The sequence below is a fragment of the Corvus moneduloides genome, chromosome 1, assembly GCF_009650955.1.
Source record: "Corvus moneduloides isolate bCorMon1 chromosome 1, bCorMon1.pri, whole genome shotgun sequence".
In the NCBI taxonomy this organism is placed as follows: Eukaryota; Metazoa; Chordata; class Aves; order Passeriformes; family Corvidae; genus Corvus; species Corvus moneduloides.
This window is the reverse complement of record NC_045476.1, coordinates 7,447,148-7,470,168: the sequence shown is the minus strand read 5'-3', so window position 1 is coordinate 7,470,168 and position 23,021 is coordinate 7,447,148. Positions and strand designations below refer to the sequence as shown.

The 23,021-nt window shown below is 40.2% G+C and overlaps 1 protein-coding gene across 5 annotated transcripts in view; it reads right to left on the bottom strand.

The window, feature by feature from the left end:
* DPP6 (dipeptidyl peptidase like 6) overlaps window positions 1-23,021 on the bottom strand; it is a 540,763-nt gene that overhangs the window by 76,839 nt on the left and 440,903 nt on the right. For all 5 annotated transcript variants that reach the window (XM_032098969.1, XM_032098980.1, XM_032098952.1 and 2 more), the window contains exons 7-8: window positions 22,430-22,511; window positions 5,554-5,674 (exon numbers count right to left, since the gene is read on the bottom strand). In XM_032098969.1, coding sequence (XP_031954860.1) covers window positions 5,554-5,674; window positions 22,430-22,511 — 203 coding nt within the window. The remainder of the gene's footprint in view (window positions 1-5,553; window positions 5,675-22,429; window positions 22,512-23,021) is intronic.

Sequence of the window (23,021 nt, the reverse complement as noted above, 5' to 3'; positions counted from 1 at the left end):
TTTCAAATTCAGGTATAATTTGACCATCAAAGTTCCTGTTTCCAAGCAGAAGTTCAGCTTTCTCATGTTATACAATGAAAAATTGAGCACACAGATGAATTAGGTAAGGCACTGCTTCAGCAGACTTACTGAGTGTTTTCCCAGTACTAAGACCACTTTCAGAGGAACAGAATTAATATTTCTAAACATAAGAAATACGTCTACTTCACTTGCTTGAAATGCTATAGGCATAAAAGATACGGCTCAAAATAACTGATATTTGATTTGGCAGCTCCTGCCAGGCGCTGCACTTCCAAGACCAGTCACACATGTTCTAAATATACCCTCTGATATTTTTTTGTGAGATGCTGATTAAATTATGGAAAAGATTTTTCTTTATTACTGTGTTCTCTTTCCTCTCTTTATAAAGTGTACAAAAGGAACAGAAGCACTATTAGCATGAATCAGCAGTGGCTTTGGATGTGTAGTTCCCATAAGCTCAGAGAGAGTTTCAGGGAAATGTATGTGAGGGGAAACTGGGAGCCTTTCCTAGATCTTGCAGCAAAAAATTCTGCAGTTTCATTGTCTTAATGACGATGACATCCTGGCCTCTCCCACCAGGTGTCACTGCGAAGTCACACAAGAGGATCTGTTGGTGATCACATAAGAGGCAGACAAAATGAAGATTAATAAGGCATAGGAGTCATCTCTGAAAAAGAGTCTTTTTTTCCCCCCTCCTCCTGGTTCCTAGCAAAAAAAGAAACACAGCAACACCACTGTGCATTAAGCTCAACAAAGCAGAGTATCAGTTTTAAAGGACGGCTGTGTAAAGCTCATACTACACAAGAGATTAAAATGTGTGCTGTGGGAGCTGGGGCTGGGGCTTGGCTGCCAGGAGTGGTTCCCTCTGATGTCTGAGGATGAGGAGATGTCCAGATGAGATGTCACAACCATGGTGTCAGGACAAAGTCTGGAATGGGAATTCTCACTTTGAGATGATCTTGAGATTTAGAGACTTACAAATTTAGAGACAGCCTCTGATCCTCTGATCTCTGACAGTGACACGAGATAAGGGAGTAACTCACATGCAATTCTTACTTCTTAACTCAGTGCTTACTTTTTTACTCACAATCAATTCTTACCAAAGTCCCAAATCACCACAAATGTGTCTCACAGACCAAGCTGCAAAATAGCTCCTACATTTTTCTAGTTTCTACTCTTATATCTGAACACACATGCAGCGAGTTTCACACTCAGTTTTACACTTTATTCATGGCATAGGACCATCTAGAGGTGAAAATCCTTCCTTCCCCTTCCAGGAGTGACAGTGGCACACGCCATTGTGTCACATCCTGCTCCCCCAGAACTTCCAAGCATGCACTCAGAGCATAACACCAGAAGTTATCCACCTTTATCTGTGAACACAGGCTTGCTCACAGGAGACCACACCAGGATTTCATAGCAGTGCAGCCCAGAGGAGGTCCCTGTCCTGCTAAAGGGACCCTGAATTACCCTGCTGGGCTGCTCCTGCTCTGGGAGCAACATGCTGGTATGGAGGGAAGTCCTCCAGCCTCATTCCTCAGGATTCAGAATCACACAAACCCAAAATCAACAAACTTCCAAACTGCAACACAGGGACACCTCAACCTGCTCCTTCTCACTTAACAGAATCACAGAGGTGACCTCCATCAGAATGCCTTGCTGCCACACTTCCTCACAACATCTGAACAGCCTCTCCAAGTGCTTGGTGGCAAATTAAGATACTTTAATTACACCATGACAGAATTAACTTCTGTGGAAGAGTGCTCTAAAAAAAGCGCATGAATGAAATTAATTTTACCTGCAATTTAATTTTTAAATGCACCTTATCTTTAAGATATTACTACTTATATACAGAATATATAAATACTCTTATCCTATTGCTTTGGAAGTCCTTTTTTGCTATACCAGCACTTGCTTTAAAATTATCTGTAAGACTTATCATTGCTAAAACATATTCTCAAACCAACAATGATCATACAGCAAACTGAAATAAAACCCACTCTTTGCTGCTGCTATGCATTTAAATGTGTAGCTGATTTCAGCTGCAGAACTTTAAACTCTCTTTTATAGGATATCACTCGATTTTAGTACAAGCATCTATCAGGCACAGCTCTGAAAATGTTAAGTCAGACTATGAAAACCTTGTCAATGCTTATTTTAGTAATAAACCCCATGTTTAATCTATGCTTTCATGTTACAGTAATCTATGTATCAATCTATAACCTTCCAGCTAAATGCACTAAGTAGATTAAGCTCTGATTGATTTGAAATGTTTTTCACTATATTATCAAAAGTCAACAGATCAGCATAAATACCTCGAAGAAATTTCTTCTCCTTTGGCAAATTTACAAAAGCAGAGCTTAACTTGAATTGAAATGAACGTCTGCATTTTTCCAGGGCAAAAAGCCTGTCAAATTTACTCTGGATCTGCTGTGCTTCTGGACTTAGGAAAAACCTGTGATTAACAGTGCAGCACATCTATTCTGTTGTGACAAAAGCAATGACATTATGAAGAAAAGTGTCCCCCCGGGTCTGCCATCCATGTGAAGTGTCAGGAGTTACCCCAAAGGGTGGCACTGCTGGGTTGCCATCTGCAGAGCTCACTGTGCAAACAGCTCTCAGAAAGGTCGGGGGGCGGGTTGTTGGTGTGCTCTTGCTACTTAGATAAAAGTCGTTAAAAGTCATCTTCCCCAAATAGAAAACACCGAGTTTTATTTTCTGTGCTGCACTTAGGGAAGTGAGAAGCAGGTTGTGAGCTGCCACAGTAACCCAACAGGCGCTTCAAGGAGGCTCTGCTGTCGCTGCCAGGGGTCACAGAACTTCAGCAACAAAAAGAGCACGGGAGCGAAGAGGAGTGTGCTGAACTCTCTGTGATCCTGATTCTCACAAGCTCCTTTGCAGACTATCTGCTGGAGCTGGCTGCACAGATGGAGGGAGATTTCTGCATATGCTCAGAGTTCATCCTGGTAGCTCGCTGAGACAGCAGCAAACAAACACGGGCCTGAGCATCCCACCCAGCTCGGCTGGGGAGGTGGGGAAGTGATGGCTACAAACCACAGCAGGAACGAGTGAAGAGCAAAAAATAGTCTTGACGTGGTACATTTCAGTCTTTGCCAAGTTTTCAAGCATTTCCAGTCAGGTAAGTTCAGATTTAAAATGTTGTCCAAGTTTATCCCACTGAGAGGTGGCATCCAAGAAAAGGAGAGACTTTGGAAGAACAAAGGTTCTGGTGATAGAGTATTGGCAGAGTATCCCAGGTTAAAGCTTCAGCCTCACTGGCAACCAGAACTGGATTCCCTTTGACTCCACTGGGAAGATGTCTCTCATTTCTCAGTTGTCCCTATCTGTTTATCCCCATGGAATATCCAACTTCTTCTGGATGCTGCTCCATCCATCCATGCATGTAGAGAGCTGGCACCTGAACACTGCAGACCCATCCGACACCCTGGCCCCACAGCTTGTTCAAGCACCTGGACAAGTCCTCTGTCCTGACACTGGTCCCAGCTTTGCCTCCATGAGGGCTGCACAAGTGATGACAAGAGAAGGAACTCAGCTCACACAGTGCACCTCTGGATTTGATGCTGGATTCCCATTAGTTGGGAATGTTTAAATCAGGTTTTCCTGTGGGACCTTCTACACCTTGCTTGTGAAATAAGAGAATTATTTAGTTTAATACAAACTGTATTTGGACACAAAGTGACATTTCCACTTCCCAATTTCTCCCAAACATACTGCCAGTGAACAGCAGGTTCAGTGGTCCTAATCTGCCTCATGCCTCACAGGTTACAGAACCTAGCCTGGGATAACCAGACTGTACTCGATCACACGTTCATTTCTTACCCGAGTATATTAACATAAAGTTAACAAGAAAATTCATTACAGAGGGCAAACCTGAAAGTCAATGTCAGCCAAGAAATTGCCTGAGCAATCCTGTAATTGAATAAAAATATGTGTCAGCAAAACAAGTGTCATCCTGGGCTTGCTGGTGTGCTCAGAGTTCACGGGCCTGACAAACTCCTCTCAGCGTGGTGCTATGTGTGAGACTCTGCGAGGAGACCTGATGTAGTAAATGATGTTTATCAGCAAAATATGGGTAGTAGTAGGCACATTTGACCTACAGAGTCAAACAGGCCTGCCCACAACTTCACCAGCAAATTAATAAATAAAGTGAAAGAAAATTAGCATTTCGTAATTTCTTAGCCTCTTCTCTTGTTACAAAGTGCTTTCACAGCACAAGGAGGATGTTTACTTGTAAACGTGCTGTATTTTAGTAGAAACACATGTTTAGCTAGCAAAAGTAATAAACCCCTATCAGATTTTTCCACTGATGTGTTTGGCAAGTTTGTATGCTGATTTATGGGATCAGCTTCTTTGGGAGGGGCAAACAAACTAATTTATTTTAATTCCCTCATTCTTGAGTCCAAGGGCCCCAGTTTAGCTGTGATACAGACCAATTTAAGTAGTGGTTCATATTTTTACACCAATTAACTGTTAATGGCATTTTGCAACCTATTCTGTTCTATTAAGCCTCAAAAAAACTGGGAGCAGCCAACAGGACACAGTTAATAGATGTATCTGGAAACTTCCTCTCTGTAGAGGTAAGAAAACCTTGGCACTATGCTGGGACCTGTAGGAAAAAGTGTGACTTTAGAGGGAAGCTGTACCACAGGAAAGAGACACTGCCAGGTCCAAAAGTCAGGATCCTTGTGAGAAAGAGCTGCTGGCATTAGCCAGCAACAGAGAGCAGTATGCATGTTGTGTGCCTGTTTTATATATATATATATATATGTTTATGTATATATATATATGGGGGGGAGAATGTGTGTATTACAATTTTTATTCTGATATATGAGTTTAAAAGCCTACAACAACCCCCAAAAGAACTTGGGGGGGGGTGGCAATGCTCTCCTAGGCTAATGAGCAGTTGAGATCACTTTTCAAGCAGCTGCTCACAGACACCTAAATGGTCCTTTGCCAGATGAAAGGATCAAAGAAAAGCAGTGCTCCAGAGATGACCCTCCACCCTGTCAGGACCATTTTCACAGGAAAGAAGCCAATTACTGGGGTCTGCTTTTAGGAATTTTTTTTAGGTGGCAAGATCTGGGCAGCTTCCAAGGCCCACCTAGTTCTATGGAAAACAGCTCATCAAGTAAAATTGTTTCCTCGCTTTTTCCTTTAAGATAGAACCCCTTTCCCTCCCCATTTCTGTCCTCTTCTGTGATTTGAAAACTGGCACATCTATGAGTGATTGCAGGTGCCATTAAATAATGAAGCAGTTCTGTTCATTAAAGCTCAGTGATTTATTACCTTTGGACTAAGGGAAAGAAAACAGCCTGAAAACAGAATTCTTACATCATTTCACATTATTTCCAGTCCAGCACATCAGGCAACTGTTGGAATAGCAGGTTTTCAGCTCCGTGGTCCACCCATGCCCAGAAATGCAATGCTGGATGTCTAATTCCAGCAAGGTCTGTAATTCTAGAGTGTAACTTAAACTCATAACTAGCTGCTGGCCTAAATGTCGTGTCCTACCTTCATACAGCCAGTCGCTGAGGCCATTGAAAATAACACCTTCCTTTCCTGTGGAGACCACTCGGATGGCTTGTTTCCCCACATGGGCACAGTAATAGATGTTATTCTCAAAGATAAATATCTGATTTGAAGGAAAAAAAAAAGAAAAAGAGAACAGCATTAAGCAGTGGCTTCAGCATAAAATGTTGCATTGTGCTTTTACAATAATTGGCAGTACAAAATCACATATCACAGTTTTATGGCATCTTTTGTCAAAAAAGGATTTCCACAGCTTGCTTCCAATGCCATCAGCTAATAGAAAGATGCTAATTTACAACAAACTGAAGCCTCGGTGCTTTGATACAAGCTTTATTTCTCTCACTCCTGTCTTCATTTCAGAAATCGAACAGTTCAGTTAGAGGGCATGAGATGAAGAATGCCATTGCTCAGGTTTTGAGCATTGTTAGATCTATTGCTGTGAAATGCTCCTGTGAATCAGGCTCTTTATTTATGTGTTTAAATGCTGATCAGGAAGTAAAGCTTTAGCCAGCCAATAACAAAAATATGGTTCCATGGCATTAGTCTTTATCATGTGGTTAAAAACTTTGTTCTGCATTTTGCTGTCATCGATAGCACAGTTCCTGTCCCCTCACCCCAAAGTGAAACACATCCTGCTCTAAGGAGAGTCACAGAATCACAGAATCACTTGGTTGGAAAAGACCCTTAAGGTCTTTAAGGTCCCTTCCAACCCAAACCATTCTATGATTCTAAGATTCCTGAGTCCAAGCATTAATCCAGCACTGCCAAGTTCACCACTAAACCACATCCCCCAGTGCCACATCTACACATCTTTTAAATACCTTCAGAGATGGGGACTCCACCACTGCCATGGGCATCCTGTTCCAATGCTTGACAACCCTTTCTGTGAAGGAATTGCTCTTAGAATCCAACCTAAACTTCCCCAGCACAACTTGCGCTCATTTCCTCTTGTCTTACCTCTTGGCAAAAGAGACGGATCCCCCCCCCTCACTACAGCCTCCTTTCAGGAAGCCGTGGAGACTGATAACCCTGAGCCTCCTTTTCTCCAGGCTAAACAATCCCAGCTCCCTCAGCCACTCCTCTTAAGACTGGAGCTCCAAACCCTTCCCCAGCTCCGTTGCCCTTCTCTGGACATGATCCAGCCTGTCAAAGCCTTTCTTGTTGTGAGGGAACTGAGCACAGGGTTTGAGGTGCAACCTCACCAGTGCCCAGTATGGAGGGACAATCACCACCCTGGTCCTGCCGGCCACACCATTTCTGATACAAGCCAGGATGCCTTTGGCCTCTTGGCCACCTGGGCGCACCTGGCTCATGTTCAGCTGCTGTTCACCAGCACCCCCAGGTCCTTTCTAGCAGGGCCACTTTCCAGCCACTCTGTGCCCAGCCTCTAGCACTGCCTGGGCTTGTTGTGACCCAAATGCAGGACCCAGCACTTGGCCCTGTTGAACCTCACACCATTGGCCATTTTTGTAGATGGGCATCACATTTGCTGCCCTCCAGTCAACTGGGACCTTCCCAGTTAGCCAGGACTGTTGGTAAATGATGGAAAGTATCTCAGAGAGCACTTCTGCCAGCTCCCACATCCAGCTGAATGGATCCTATCCAGCCCCATAGAGCTGTGTGTGTCTAAGAGGTGTGCCAGATCACTGACCCTTGCACCTTGGATTATGAGGGCTTTATTCTGCTCCCCATCCCTGTCTTTAAAATATTTTAAAAGTCTATTCAAGCTGAAAAGATGTATCAGTAAGCTATTTAGACTGAAATGCAAACTGTTAATATAATTTAGTAGACATATACAGATGGGTTTTTATATACTTGAAGATATTGGAATAAATGTTATGTATCTTTACCACGATACTAGAATGTAATTTCTCAAGTTATGAAAAGACAGAACTGAGAAAAATATTTGCTTTCATCTTCTGTTTCACATCCTATTATGGTACATGTTTCACCCAAAGATGAGCTGGAAAGATTCCAGAAGAAAGTATAGACCTTAATTTAATTTTGGCAGGAGTTATAGCAGGTTTGCCTAAAGGTAAAAATTATTACTGAAGCTGTAGCTTGCTCTCTTTCCTTTTAAACTAAGAAGAGCTTCATTCAATTAATAGGTTTTGAAAGTTAAAAATACATTGTGGAAGATACTACTTTCTCTTTCCTACGTTGAATTTTAGTAAACAGAGGGGCCAGATAAAGGATTCCAAGTAAAGAATTTTATCTGTTAGCTAATCTGCATATGGGGAGGTTTTTGAAGATTAAATGTGAAAAAAAAAAGTGAAGACTTAGCAGAATAAGATACTCGGAGTCCAAATAAATCCAAATCTCTGTGTCTGAGTACTAAATGTGCTAAGGGGTGCTTGGGCGAGAGCTCTTCTGTGACAAGCACACAATCAAGTGGATTTATTCAAGTGATGCAACCCTTCCCTTGCCAAAATTCTTCCAGCAAAAGAAGGTTTGCAATATTTTCTACTATATTCAGTGTTATATGAGCTTACAGGAAAAACAAAGAAGGTGGATTGACAACCTGTTCCTGCCCTTCCCTTTTTAAAGAACTGCATTGTTTTCCACCTTCACTGCTGGGTCTTTCAAAGCTTCATTGCACTCATTAGGCTGTGTGAGGTATCTGGTAGCTGTGGTGGAAAAATAAGATAGTGCTCTGACTTCAAACTGTCTCCCATATAATTCAGAGCCAAATGGCAGCACCTCATGGAGATTTAAAAATTATCCTCCTAACTACAGTGCCTTGTACCCTAAAAATGTCAACCATAATCAAGATAAAAGATAACTGAAGCAGCACAAGTAAGATTTCTGTATAATGTATCTTATAAATTAAGAAAAAGCTTTTGGACTTCTGTTATTCATCAAGAAAGAAATGTCTTTGGATTACCTCACATCCCATGTTAGAAACATATTTGAAGTTATTGTGAAATGCCTGTGTAACAATTTTTACTGTTTTGGTTTTATGGCATCAAAGCAGTGCTTTCTATCAAATGATCAATCCTGTCAGCTAATTAGACAATGAGAAATTTTAGTAAAGAAAAATAGTAAATATATGTACAGACATCACTTTCACATTACTTTATGCCAGCTTTGCATAGCACCCCTAGACAAATTTAAAATGATTGCAGAAGGGATCAAGCTCAGTTTTATGCCTCTGTGTACAGGAGACGAAGAGCAGAGCCCAAATTTCTGGTGTCTTCTCTTTTGATGTCCATATCTGAGCAAGACTTTACCCCAGAATTTCTTGCAATATGTGTGCCTTAAAATCCAACACTGAACACAGCTACTGGCATGGAAAATCAAGCTGTACTAAGTCAGGAAGAGCCCTGTGTTGAATACCATGTCCATTTTCATCATGACACATTCAATGTAGAGGAAAGAGGATATTCTGAAATAAATAAGAAGAATGGAAACATCCATACATAGATTGAAGAAACAGAAATTTCTAACTCTACAGAAAAGCAAGGAAGATATGAGCTCTACAAGACAACAGACAGGACACAGAAAAAAGGAAAAATGTATTTCCACCCTTTTATTTCTCCAAAACAACAGGCAAACCAATGAAACCTAGATTATTTTTCCTAATGAAATCAGGATTAACATATGGAAATTCTTGCCACTGGATCTAGCAGAAGACCTCTCTTTCTGCTGGATGTTTTAACAGATGCCCAAAAGATTAAACACTTAACAAAAATAACTGGAAAATCTGAGGGGATTAAGCTAAAGTTTGGGGTTTTTCAAATGCATTCACTTAATCCCAGGATAATAAAAATCAATGGAGGTTTTGCTTTTGGCTTTATGTGGCTCAGGACGTCACCTGAAACTTTCAGACATACCCCCTTCAGCCTCAGGTATCAGCACAGCACTAACTCCTGTGCTCTGGGAAGAAATCCATGCCTGTTTGCAGCTGGTGTTAGAATTGATTACTTCAAACCATTTGACATCCTTGCACGACACTACTAAAATTGGAGAAAAAAATATGAGACTGATTCTGGAGCCTGAGACAGGAAGAAAAGTCAAAGCTTAAGTATCTAGTAAGATAAATTTGTACAGTAAGGTAAATATTTGATCTAACAACAAATTAAACTTAATTCACTTCAAAGATACAAGAGCCTTAACGACACTGATTCAAGGATTTATTTAAAATGCTTTTGCAACTGCTTAATGGCTTCTGAAATAATACCCTCTACCAAACTGACCCAGAGTGGTATTCAGTAATTATGCTGCATTAATTAACATATTGGTACTTTTAAATTGATTAATTTATGGATCTTTTCAGGAATATAATGAAAATAATCTCCTTAAGACTTAAAAAGTCACAGTGACCAACTATTTTGAGCAGGTGAATACTACACCTCCTTTTACAGTTGTTCAACCCACTTTCCTTCCAAAGAGGTGTGTGAAATTCCTGTTTCTCCATAGACCAAAAGAAAATAGATTCATGTGCACTAATCTGCATTTTTACTGCTCCTATTTATTTTCCAGCTGTAGGGTGGCATTCTAAGTTTATGTTCTCTTTATCCCACAATTTCTAGCATATAACTTGTCAACTAAATGAGCTGCGTCACTCAAATTTAGCATAAAGTAAATGCCTGGGTGCTCATTACTTTAAATTATTAGCACATTGGGAAGTGTAAATGTTTCCTACACATTAAAATGCACATTTCCACACTGCAGGGTGAGCCCACAGGATTTATCTGTGAGAGAATAGATAACATGGAAAGGTTGGCCCTTTGACATGGAGAGTTTGCTCAACAAGAGCTGGCCCTCATGAACAGAGAGGCACAAAGCCTTGCCTTGACACTCTGGGCTGGGTTTGGCTGGGGTAGAGTTAATTTCCTTCCCAGTGTCTGGTATAGGGCTGTGTTTTGGATTTGTGCTGAGCACAGGGTTGATAATACAGAGATATTTTTGTTATTGCAGAGCAGGGGTTGCACAAAGCCAAGGATTTTTCTGCTTTTGGTGCTGCCATGCAGGCAAGGAGGCTGGGGGTGCCTGGGAAGTTGGGAGGAGCCAGGACAGGCGACCCAAACTGCTCCAAGGGATATCCCAGACCAGGTGCCATCATGATCAGTATATAAAATGGGGGGAAGAAGGAGGAAGAGGGGAACATTTGAGTGATGGTGCTTCTTGGTGCTTCTTGATGGTCTTCCCAAGTCACTGATATGTGTGATGGGGCTCTGCTCTCCTGGAGATGCTGAACACCTGCCCGGCCATGGGAAGCAGTGAATTAATTCCCTGTTTTGCTTTGCTTGTGTGCACAGCTTTTCCTTTCCCTGTTAAACTGTCTTTATCTTCACCCACAAGTGCTCTGGCTTTTACTCTTCTGGTTCTCTCCCTGATCCCACTGGAGTGAGCAGCTGTGTGGGGCTTGGCTGCTGGCTGGGGTTAAACCACAAAACCCTGTTTTAAATTCAAAATCAGTTCAAGCTTCCTTTGAGGCTTAAAAAGACTGGTCACAAAATGGAAGACACAGTGAGTGGGGAAATAGAACTACAAATAAACATACTATTCTCATCCAACATAATGTACTTCATTGTTTCTTGTTTTTAATGTTAAACTTTTCTTTTAGTTTTTCTTTTTCTGCTGTTTTGCTAGAAAACCAGTTTACCTGAGAGCATATTCTGAATAATTAACAAGGAAACAGAATAATCTTAAAACTTTTTGCGTCTCTCAGAAATGCTTGTATTTATTTTGCAGAATCAGTTAAAAAAGAAAAAAAAAGTCTGTGAAAAGTGACAGGCCTGTCACTGGTCAAAGCTGAGCCCCCATCAGGGATGCTGCTAGTGCATCTGTGAAAATGTTTTATAAAAGGGTAAAAATGCTGGTTTTGTATGTGAGCGAGAAAATGTGAGAGAAACAGACTTGCAGACACCATGGTCAGTGGAGGAGGAGGGGGAGGAAGGGAAGCTGTGCTTGATTTTGTTTTGTTTCTCACTCTCACAATTCTGTTACAATTAATGGCAAATTATCAAATTGATTTCCCCAACTTGAGTCTGTTTTGCCCTGATGGCAACTAGTGAGTGATCCCTCTGTCCTTAACTCCACTGATGAGATTTTCACAGAATTTTCTCCCCCATGCCCATTGGGGAGAGGGAGTGATAGGGCAGCTTGCTTGGCAACCCACCACAATAATGCCACAAGGGGGGTTTAAAGTCCCTTTAATCAAGGACTTTTATTAAAAACTTTTCAGCATAAGATACTTCCTTAGAATAGTCTGACTCCTGTTCATTTTCTTTTGGGTTTCAACAACAGGAATGTTTTGTGCTGAACTCTATATTAACTATTTACATATTTATATGATGTTATTCATCACATTGATCGGAAAGCCTCTGGAAAATACACAGATTTATCTTACCAATATGTTCAGGAAGTGGAAAAGTATTATGTCTTTATTTATATGCTAAGTAGCTGGCTGAGGTCTGTAACAGAGTCACAGCTTGTAAATGGGGTTTGGAAATGTCAGATCATGGACACAAGTAGATTTGATCATGATCAAACCCTTCCTGGTATGCACATACAGAGAGACCTCTCCTTTCTCTCCACCATTTCCAGTGCTCTTTAATTCCATCCAAATATTTTGGAGGCATCACTTCTTAAGCTGGTTTTGTTTTCACGCTGCCAGATGAAACCTGGAAGCTGAGGACTGTGAAAATGAAAAGCTGCAGAGAGAGAGATTCCCTGCTGTTTGTTCAAGCTAAAACCTGTCTGTACCACACACAATTAGCATGGGCCTGTCCTCATCCATGTAGCATCTTGAAGCAGATACAATAATTGTGTTTTCATTTTGTGATATCAAGGAAGTGTGACGAGCATCGTACCGGAAAGGTCTTGGCATTTTGTAGTTATTGCTCTTACATCAACTTCAGCAGAAAAATGTGTGATCAACTCAAAATCAGTTCTAAAGCTTGTTGCTGATTGATTATGCATTATTTAATGAATCTTCTGCCAATTTCTTCTTTTGAGCCTCATAAAATGCAAACTTTGATGTTCAAATAGCTGTCATTAATGTATTCTGTCATTAGTGTTTTTCCTAATGCATACGATGTGATTACACCAGCTCGTATCAGTTCTTCAAAAAGAGTAATAAAACCATAAACTGCTCCTCACCAGTGAGCTTACATATTAAGATCTACAATTTTAATTAGACTTTTCTTGTTGCCATTTAAATATAGTTTGATAGCACTGATAAAAAAATACAAGATAAAAACGTTCAAAATATTTTCATTCTCTCCATCAATTGGTTCATGATCATAATTTAGAAAAGAGACAGATAGCAATTATGACGGAAGAGTGAGATAAAGAATTTTTAAATCAACATTTTTTCTTCAGAAAATGAAAATGTCATTATTAAGACCAGTGATGAATCAATGAAATTCTTCCACACAATCAGCACATTGCAGAGAATCACATCTTAATAAATAATTGACAGAAAAGGCTATAGTTTCAGGTTTTTATATCAGGGTTTATCTTTGTTTTAATTCAAAGTAAGAAGCTAACTCCTTAAGACACCAGGGATTTAGAAGAAATAGCAGTTTCTGAATGTATGCCACAAAGAGATAAATCTTAGTTTAATTCACATTTACCTTGCTCAGACATAGGCAAAGGTAATGTTTACATCAAAATGAGGACTACACCTGTTTAAAATAATTCTGCAGGGAAGCTTTCAGGACAGAGAGCTTAAAAATCCCAGGGGACTACTGCAGCCAGAGAATACAGTAGTGCAGATTGATGCAAGTAAGAATCATGCTGATCCATGAACACGTCAAAAACAATATTGATGCCTTCTCACTGGGGTTGGAAGACTTGAACACATGTGATTCCAGTGGTGTAAGAGCTTAGCTGCATGGAAATCTGTGCAATGACAAGAAATGCAAGTGTTTGTGCAAGGGAAACCACCAGAATCACTGCAAAAGTCGAACAAAAAATATGCTGCCCTTGGTGGCGTTGATTGCATGTTTGGGAAAGGAAGTGTAGAAGAGTCACCACTAGTAAATCATGCAAATCTCCTGATTTTAGCCACATAGCTTGGAAACTGCCAATATATCTTGTAAAATAACCATTAAGAACTTAACTTTGCTTTCATCACATGCGATCAACAAAGTGACTAAAATGTCAGAGAGAATGGGAAAGCATTCCTTCATGTCTTCAAATAAAGAAACATTTCCTATACCTGTCAACAGTGTCCAGAGCTCTAGAGCAGTGTCTTAAGGGTTCCTGAGAGAGGATGTGGCTCTCCAGGTCTGGAGGTGACTTTTCTCTGGTGCTGGGGGAGGTGATCACCTTGTAGGGCGTGGGTATGGGTGGAGGAAGAAAAGGAGCAGTGGGAGCATCTGTTACCAACTGGCTGGTCAAGAAGAAGGAGATGAGCCCTTCTTCATATAAATGAAAGAAGCCTCACATTCAAAGACCCTGATCCTCATGGGGCACCTTAACTCTTAACTCCTGGAGGGTCAACAACATGAGCACGATAACCCAGGAGGTCTGTGGAGGGCATTTGCCCTGACACAGGTGATGAAGGAGCTGATGAAGGGAGATGCTCTGCTGGACCTCACAGTTTCAAACCAGGAGAAATTGCAGGGCAAGGCGAAATCTGGGAGCAGCTGATGCTGCACACACCATGAGGTGATGAAGCTCAGGATTACATGAGGAAATATGGCAAAAAAGTATCAAGCCCTGGAATTCAGGAGAACAGAATTTGGTCTGTCCAGAAACTTGCTCGGAACTATCCCGCTTGGATTCTCTCTTAGGAAATCAGTAGAGTTATAAAGATCTTGTGGGTTTAAATGTCTTTAGACAATCCAAAATTGTCAAAACTAATACTTGAGATAAAGTCCCACATAATGGACTATAGAAGTAATGAGAGATTTCTATGGAATGGAGACACATTCCCAAAATTTTTCCTTTTAAACTGGGTACAGAAGAGATTTTCCCTCTTGATTCTCCCAGCTTAAGTCCTTCTGTGCATTAATATTCTTCTCAGTTTTCTATGAGCTATTTTACGTTTCTGACATTGCATCATTACAAATGCTGCACATTTCCATTTGTATTCTGTGAGCAGGTTAGACCACAACATGCACGAATTCTAATCACACCTAGAATGTACCAAAGTACAGCCAAATAAACAATTATCACAAATCTGGAGATTTAAAAATATATGTTTGAAGAAAAACGTGCTGCCCTATTTTCTGTTCTTCAGGGAAGCAAAGAGGGTTTTTTTCACCTCAGCAATGAGAAAGAACCATGTCTGCTTGTATTTCATTGCCCTGTATTCTAATGGGGTTATTTTAATTTATAACTGCCTTGTTATATAAAAGAATGTAATAGTAAATGTACCATTTAGTATGGAACTCTGATTCTGCTTTTAAGTTCTGCTTGATGGATTATTTTGTATTCTATAACCTAATATCTCTGATGGTTATGTAGGGCATGACTGTAAATTAGATTATTTAATGTGAGATGATACAGTGTTCCATTTAAAATACTTTATTGTGTTATAGAAAGAATACCTGACTAAGAAGAGCAGAGAGATTATTTGTGTCAGCATAAAGAAGCTGGCAATTGGGATTCAGGATTCCTCCAGGTGCACATCCGACCTTGGACAGTGAGCTGGTCACTCCAATATTCCTCTTTAATTAGAAGCTTGGTTGTAGAAACACTCAACACCTATTCCAGCAGGGGAGGAGGAGACCTAACAGAATTTTTCATGAAGTTTCCTCATCTGTCTGGTAAATGGCAGTTTCTGGGGATGGAGCACCACAAGCCAAGGTGGGACACTCCACGGTCCCTTGGGTGGCACTGCTCAGTCCCGCTTGTGGCATCCCAATGGCTGCCACTTCACCTCACTCTCAGCAGTGACTGCTGCTATCTAAAGTAAAAGGTAACTATTTTCATGGCACTTTTCAAGAACAACGCTTTTCACGGGCATGTATTTCAATGGCCATCACCCACCAACCACTGATTTGTAAGATGCCAGGAACCCTTATGCACAGCCAAGAAGACACTTTTGGCAGTTAGATCTCTGAAATGAAAACTGCTCTTAACAAAAAAGAGTTGTTTGATATCCATAAATCTCAACTGAAATTCAAGAAATTTCTGCAATAGGAGGGAGTTACTTTCAGTGGAACTGACCCAATGCTGGAGTGTTTTACTGCTAGGAATCTTGTACGGCAGCAGGTGAGGAAATGCAGTAACATAAAAAGGAAGAGAATTCAGTACTTTCCTTGTAGAGGAACAAGATGGTGAGCTCCTCTAAGCTAGTAAATCCATGGATATATGCATTTCTTGTAAGTACAAACTCAGTTTCCTTAATGCAGACTGTGAATGTCTGCAACATTTAATGCATCAATTCTGTAAGTCCATTTAAAGGTAGGAATCCATTGCTGCAACTTCACCAGAGAACAAAGTGACATATAAGAAATCACAGAGGAAGCCTGTGGGAGTGTCTCAGCCCCAGCAGAAATACATACATCATCCTCTGCCTCATATTTGGGTGTAAGGGCAGCTACTTTCTGATTTATTGGTGAAACTTCTATGGCAAATAATCAATTCCATTTTGTCCTCTGAAATCTTTCATGTCCACAGAAAGAGCAACATCTTATTTTAAATAAAATCACCTACATCTTCTTTCAGTAACATTTGTTGCAGCACCTTCAATTATCTTAAATATCTTGCTCTTTTGCCACTGATGAAGATGCAGTACCAAGGATGCTGGGAGGGGAAGGGATGTGACCATTTCTCAGCAAAAAAAATAACACTGACTGTGCCAAAACCTCCCTTTGGGGAATGAGGACCCAACACCAAGCCCAAGGGTAACAAAGGAATGACAAGGATGTGCAAGGTTAAAAGTAGGACACTGCTGCCACTGTAACCAAAGAGAGTATCAAAGGAAAAAAAAACAAACCAAGAAACAAAACAAAACCTAAACACAACACTTTTCCAGTGGAATTATTTGAATAAAGCAAGGGGAGAGGGGAAAGGAGCAACCTGTCCAGGTGCTCAGTGTATGTGTATTACATCTTACTGACATCTCCCTAAAAAATTTCATATTCTGACACTGGAGAAGGGGATGAGGTTGGCACATTATTATGCTGAAAGTCTTGCATTTCCAGAATGCAGGGACCATTTAAAAATCTGCCTGAATATCCCTCACTATGCTTAAATAGAGCTTACATAGACTTTGGGGATGGGGGTGGAGAGGGAGACAGGGCAGAAGTTTTTTTTCTTGCAACTAGCAAGATAAGCAAGCCAGAATAATTACATACAGCAGACCACAGCTAAATATTGATTCAGATGTCATTGCAAAAAGAAAAGGTGAGGGAACAGCAGCTTGAAAATAATGATGCAAAAATCTATGAAAGAATGGTAGAGACAAATAGACCTATAGCAATTATACCCAGAGCAGTTCAAAAGCCCAGCTGGAATAGGAACAACAGCAGATAATTCAGTGCCTCCTGTGAAAATGGTCCCCTTCCCTTGATATCTGTGCAGCCCTTCTGCCTGGAACTAAGCTGGCATGACAGGCACAAATTCAGGCAAGGAAAAAACTTCTAATTAGAGGAGTCACTCCAGTTTAGTTCCAGGTGTCATCACTTAACCAGCTTTTTTTTTTTGCATCTAGATATACTACTTGGCAAAACATTGTACTACAGCATTAGAAAAAAAAAAAGATAAGGGAGATGGATAGCTTCTGGTCATGTGCAGCAGGATCTATCATTCAAATGTTTTAAATATCAAGAAAACCTGATGTTTCTCTTAATCGTATTGCACTTTTTAAAACAGCAATATTTATGACAATAAGCTGTTTGCCAGCATCAGCATTCACTGTTTGAAGGCGCCTGAAAACCCCTAACATGGTAGAGGCTGAAAGAATCACTCCTTTTTTTTTCCTGGCATTTGCATTTCCCTGAAATAGAGATTTCTTACTGCATCTTCTGCACCTGCTGTGAAACTTAACTTCTGTTACCTTAGAACCAATTACAAACTTGATTGTAGTCTACAAGAATAAGAGATAGCTCCTGCTCCAAAAAGAGTTGACACTGAAAAAGGCTAATTGCCTATGAATGCAGGAAAAACGTGTTTTGACCCTTCTGTGGGGCTGCAGTAAGTGCAAGGGCACACAAAACTTCCAGCAACCCCAACCCTCTTTCTGTATGTTTTAGGTACTTAAAAAAACTGTGTAAACAGTAAAAGACTGACTGGTCAGGAGAACCTTAAAAAAAATGTTTCTCTTTGTAGAAGAATAAATACTATGATCTATGAGAGGTATTTTTTAGAATTATAACTGCTGCCTCTAAAGTTGTGCAAAACTGCTTCCCCCAGCATCTGAAGTGTCACCATTACCATTAATATCTGTCAGGACGGTTACAGATTCTGATTTTGAAAAAAAAGAAAATAGCAGCACAGCAGAAGTGCTTCTGCTTTTGAAACCGGAGTTTAACAGCTCCTGTGAACTGTATTTAGTGCTGTCAACGCAGACAAATATTCACTGCATTTTATTAGAGCAGGCCTCCCGCCTCCTCCTTCCTTTTGGCAGTAGGGCCCATGGATATTCCCAGCTGGTGCTTAATGCAAATACTTTGAACCTGGATGTGCACATTTTGGGATAACTTAAATAAAAACCTCCTGAAAGCTTTGGGTTTATTGGATTCCTTGAGCACCTCAGCTACAGACATGCACTGGACAGTCTCTTACTCCTGAAGCACTCCCTGACTTCGGCTGTGCTGCCAAGCAAAACAACAAAGGAAACCTCTTCACACTGCACTTACTTTTCTTGATAAATAGACAGGTCCAGGCCTGTCAGCCACACAAGTTTTATGAAGCTGAGCTCAGGACCAGAGGCACTATTAACCTTTTCTTAGATGCTGTTGGGGCAAATGTATCACGGGAACATTACGTGAGCTCTCGGGATGTGGGCAGAGCCTTGGAACATGAGATGGAACATGATGAAACTGGTAAAATATTCCAATAAGATCAATTAACAGAAGGTTTTCATTTTTTTGTGGCAAAATCAGAAGTGGGTAGCTGTTGAGTCATAGATGGCATGATCAGAATAAGAGAAGAAATCCAAGGAGTGAAGATTCTTGTGTAAATAAGCACACCCAGAACAGGACAAAGGTACAGAATAACACTTTTTTGCAGTCCTGTTATGCCACCCACAGCCTCATATTGCTGGAAAGTATCACACAAACTGGGATAATACAGTCTGTTCACTAAAAAAACACCAAGCACCATGCTGAAGGCCAGTGGGCTGATGAAACTGAACACTAAGTGTGACTTTGGGCTGTCAGGTGCACCATGGAAAGGATGGATTTTTCCCATAGGCATTTTGCATAGTCATTTACACCCACAAATAGTGAATATATCACACAGCTATTCCAAGTTAACAGTGTTTTTCACTTATTCTATAAAAGCATAAATGATGACTCATGCTGTAGGACAAATGAGAGGAATGAGCCCTTCATTAACAGCCAGATTTAGGGACTGTGTTCCCTCTTGCATTGAAATTAGTGGCTCTCTTTCTAATGACTCTGGAGCTCACACTGGTGAGGGCCCCATTCTTCCAACAGCTTTGTGAGACTTTATTTGTCAAGACTTTGGCTGAGATCAGAGAAAAGCTGAAGCATTTTTCTGAGGTGCCAGAAGTGAGAGCTTTTTTGCATTCTGATTTTCTCAGATCCAGTATCTGCCGTTATTTAAACAGCTCAGTTGGCATGTGTGGCATTCTGCAGGCCAGTAAGAAGTGAAGAACCATGCTCTGAGGACTTAATCACCCCAAAATTGGCATATAATTTAATGAGAAAGGACAAAATAAAGCAAGATAAATAGAAAATTGCTCCTGGGAATATTCCACTATATTTTTAATCACAGAGAATGAAGATCATTCAGGCTCCTTCTATTTCAGATTTGGGGTTTTTTTTGAATGATTAGACATGCAAGAGAGAAAGAGGTCAGGCACAGGAACCCAAAAGTTCCCCTAGGAAGGATGAAATAGAAGCTACAAAGAGAATAAAAATTTTGGAACCAAGCCCTCTTACTCTCCTGCCCTGCCTCTCCTTTGTGTTGCCAAAAAAGAACAAACCAGGAGATTTCAAGGGGAAAGCTTTTCTATTTCCTGAAAATTGGGGTATCTTCAAGGTGATGCAAAACCCACTTGCCCTTCACTCCCACCTTTCCTGGGAGATGCAGCATAAAATTGGATTGAGCCTGTGCCCAGAGGGCTGCTGCTGCATGCAGCACCAGGCCTGACACACTCGGGTTCCTAATTGCTGCCGTAGGACCCTCCTCAAACACACTCAGGAACCTCCTGGAACCAGGGCAGCTGACATGCACTTCCCAGCTACTCCTTTCCCTCCCACTCAGCATATTTTTCCTCCTTCTCCTGCAACACAACTCAGTGTACATTCAGCAAACACATTCCCACTATCAAATTTTAATAGACTTTAATTTTTCTCTGTCTTTGCATCTCCACAGAAGGTGACACGAATTTCGCTGGCAATTATATTCTGAGTAACCCAATTAGTCCTGAAATACAGAACAGTGAACATGGTGTATTTCCAGATCTCATTTATAATGCTTGTAGGGTTTTTTTCTTATTTTAAAAGCTTCTCTTTTTTCTCTGGCAATTCTCTGCTGATTGTTAGATATAAAAAGATTATACTGATGTATGTAAAAGCATGTTTATTTTATAAACTACAGCTATAATTTTATTTCAAGGTAAATGACTGGCAAAGAAAAGGGCAAAAAGGTACATATATTAGAAGTATGAAAAAATAACGCTTAAACTACCAGTGAGTTGCTCCTCACCTAACCTGATTCCAAATGCAAGAAAAGGGAATAAAGCTCAATTACGGGCCAATAATTTTACATATTTGGAAGTAAAAAAGAAAAAAGAAAAAGAAAAAAGAAAAAATAAGCATGCAGAACAAATTTGCTGTAGCAAGTTATTTCCAAGATTCATACAGAATTCAACAACCACAGGGATTTTTAAAGGTACGTAAATATGTATATATATATACATATATATATATATAGATAGATAGATAGATATATAGCATGTACCCCACAGTAGGAACTTGTACAGAATTCTTAGGGCTTTGAGTTTTCACTGAAAATTTCTTAATGAAATATGGTGGAAATTGGTATCAGCTACCTCGGCATTAAATGATAAAGTTGGGAGTAAAGAAGACTTTTCTTCTCTTGGACTGTATATACTGTCCTGTTGGAGATACAATTTATCTATTTTGATATGAACATTTTTCCTTTCTGTGTGGTTATTTTACTTTGGTAGAGAAGGCCATGGAGGCAGTAAATTGGTCATCTTGGCTTTGGTATAAGATCTCATTAGTTCTTCTTTCCAAGGTGGAAATTAGGTGCAGCCCTTCAGCTTGGTAAAATGGGCATGGGTGTGAGTCAGCAACAAGCTGTGATTACAGGTGCTGAGGGCACAAAAGTTCACAGAAAAACTCTGCTAAAGGAAGGAAGATTCACTTGTGTGGTGGAAAACGTGACTAATGCCACTCAATAGTAGCTTCTAATTAGCAGATGTAGTTTTTGTTACACATTGTGAAACTCAGTTTGTCAGACTTAAAATAGAGCTAGTGAGCAGTGAAGGAAAAAATGTTTGGCTTTGTTTGCTATGTCCTAAAGATATTCCCTACACATGGTGGGGGGATTGGAACAATGTGATGTGTAAGGTCCCTTCCATCTGCGTGCAATGAGAGCAAAGAGCTCCTCAGAGGACATGCTGCATGGAGGTAAAGGCTGCTGCACCTCCTCTCTGATCAGATTTGAGGTCAATGATGCTGAAACACAATTTTCCTGATGGAGCAGAGGAAAGACTTTCCTGTTCCTGTATCTGTTATGTTTTCTCCTACCCGATTTTCAGACTTGCAATTATAATGACTCCTACAGCTGTTCTTTAAATCACAGAATTTAAAACAATCTAGTTAAGGACACAGACAAACAGTCCCCAAGAGAGGGCTGGGAACAGGAGACAAATGCCAGATTTTCTCCTTTAATGAGCTTTCAAAGCTCATTTCTCGGTATAAACCTTCCATATCAAAAAAGATGTTGCCACTTTTTCATTTTTTGTTACGGCAGAAAGAGAGTGTTTGGAATATGGAAAAAATTTAATATTGGATTTGCACCAGGAAATGAAGCCAGGGGATCTGGCCAGGAAATACATGCTCTGAAAAAACTGAAAAAAATGGGCACATCCAGGATGGCAGTGGCTGAGGGGTAAAATACTGGAGATTTTAAGATTGTTGCAGTATGAATAGCTCCATGAAATACAATGAATCCCTGACAAGTGGTTTGGTTGGTTTTTTTTAAGCAGCTCTGAAAACTTTCCAGGATCCACTTCTAATTCTGTCTATTTTGCAAACAACCACAGGGCAAATTCAGGGCATCTCTGCTATAGAGAGATGCATTCTCCAAACTGGGCTGCTAATATTAACATATCCCCACTGCCAAGTTTGCAAGTCTGAAGATGCCCTTGTGAAGCAATGAGATGCTAAATAAATCAAACTGTCTATTATCTCTATAATCTGTCCTGTGTCCAGCATCGGGAGAAGCAGGTGCATCCTCTCAAAAAGCTTTCATGAAGTGTTCTTTCTCTGCATTTTTAGACACGATTACTTTGAAGTGAATGGATCTATTTGGGAATTTTATAAATACATGACATATTTTATAATCTTTATAATAATTTTATAAATTACATGATAGAACAATCACAAATAAATGCTAGAAGCTACCACACAGGTTTCAAGGAACTATTCAAAAAGGAATTATTGTTTCTTTACTTCCAAGCAATAGCAGTATGGTCTCTAAATGCATTGGCACACTTTTTTTTTTCTCTTACCAGCTGTTGCCCTTTTGGACCCCAACCAGCATACTGAAGCTTTGCATTGCTGACCTCAGGGGGATACAAATTCTGGGGATCCCTGCGAAAAGAGAAGAGTAAGATTTCAGTTTCAGGAATGTCCTTGTTTAAGCTGCTGCACACCTGCTTTGGGAATACACCACGAACTTGTAAGATGCCTTTCAGCCAGATTTCACTAGACTTTTTTAAGAGTAAGGTAGACACTATACCCCTAGCAAGTGTTGGTAAGATCAAGCATTTAAGCAACAATTTCTGTTTCTTATTAATAAGAAGCTGAACATATTAGTTCCACTGCTGACTTGCCTAAGCCTTAAGAATTAGTTCAGGGATGGCAAACAATCTAACTGTATTTATCAACCTGATGATGTCCACAAAGGATAAGCAATAATTATATCTTTGAATCCTACTGCCACAAGAAAAATATAATTTCGTCTTCTTCACCCAATGTCTTTTTTGCCTCATAATTTTCTTTTGAACATGATGGCAGAAAAGATTAGCAACCATATGACAACTGATATGAAGCCTGGCTTCAAAGAGAAAAGCTCCTATTAATACAAAATATCAAATTTTT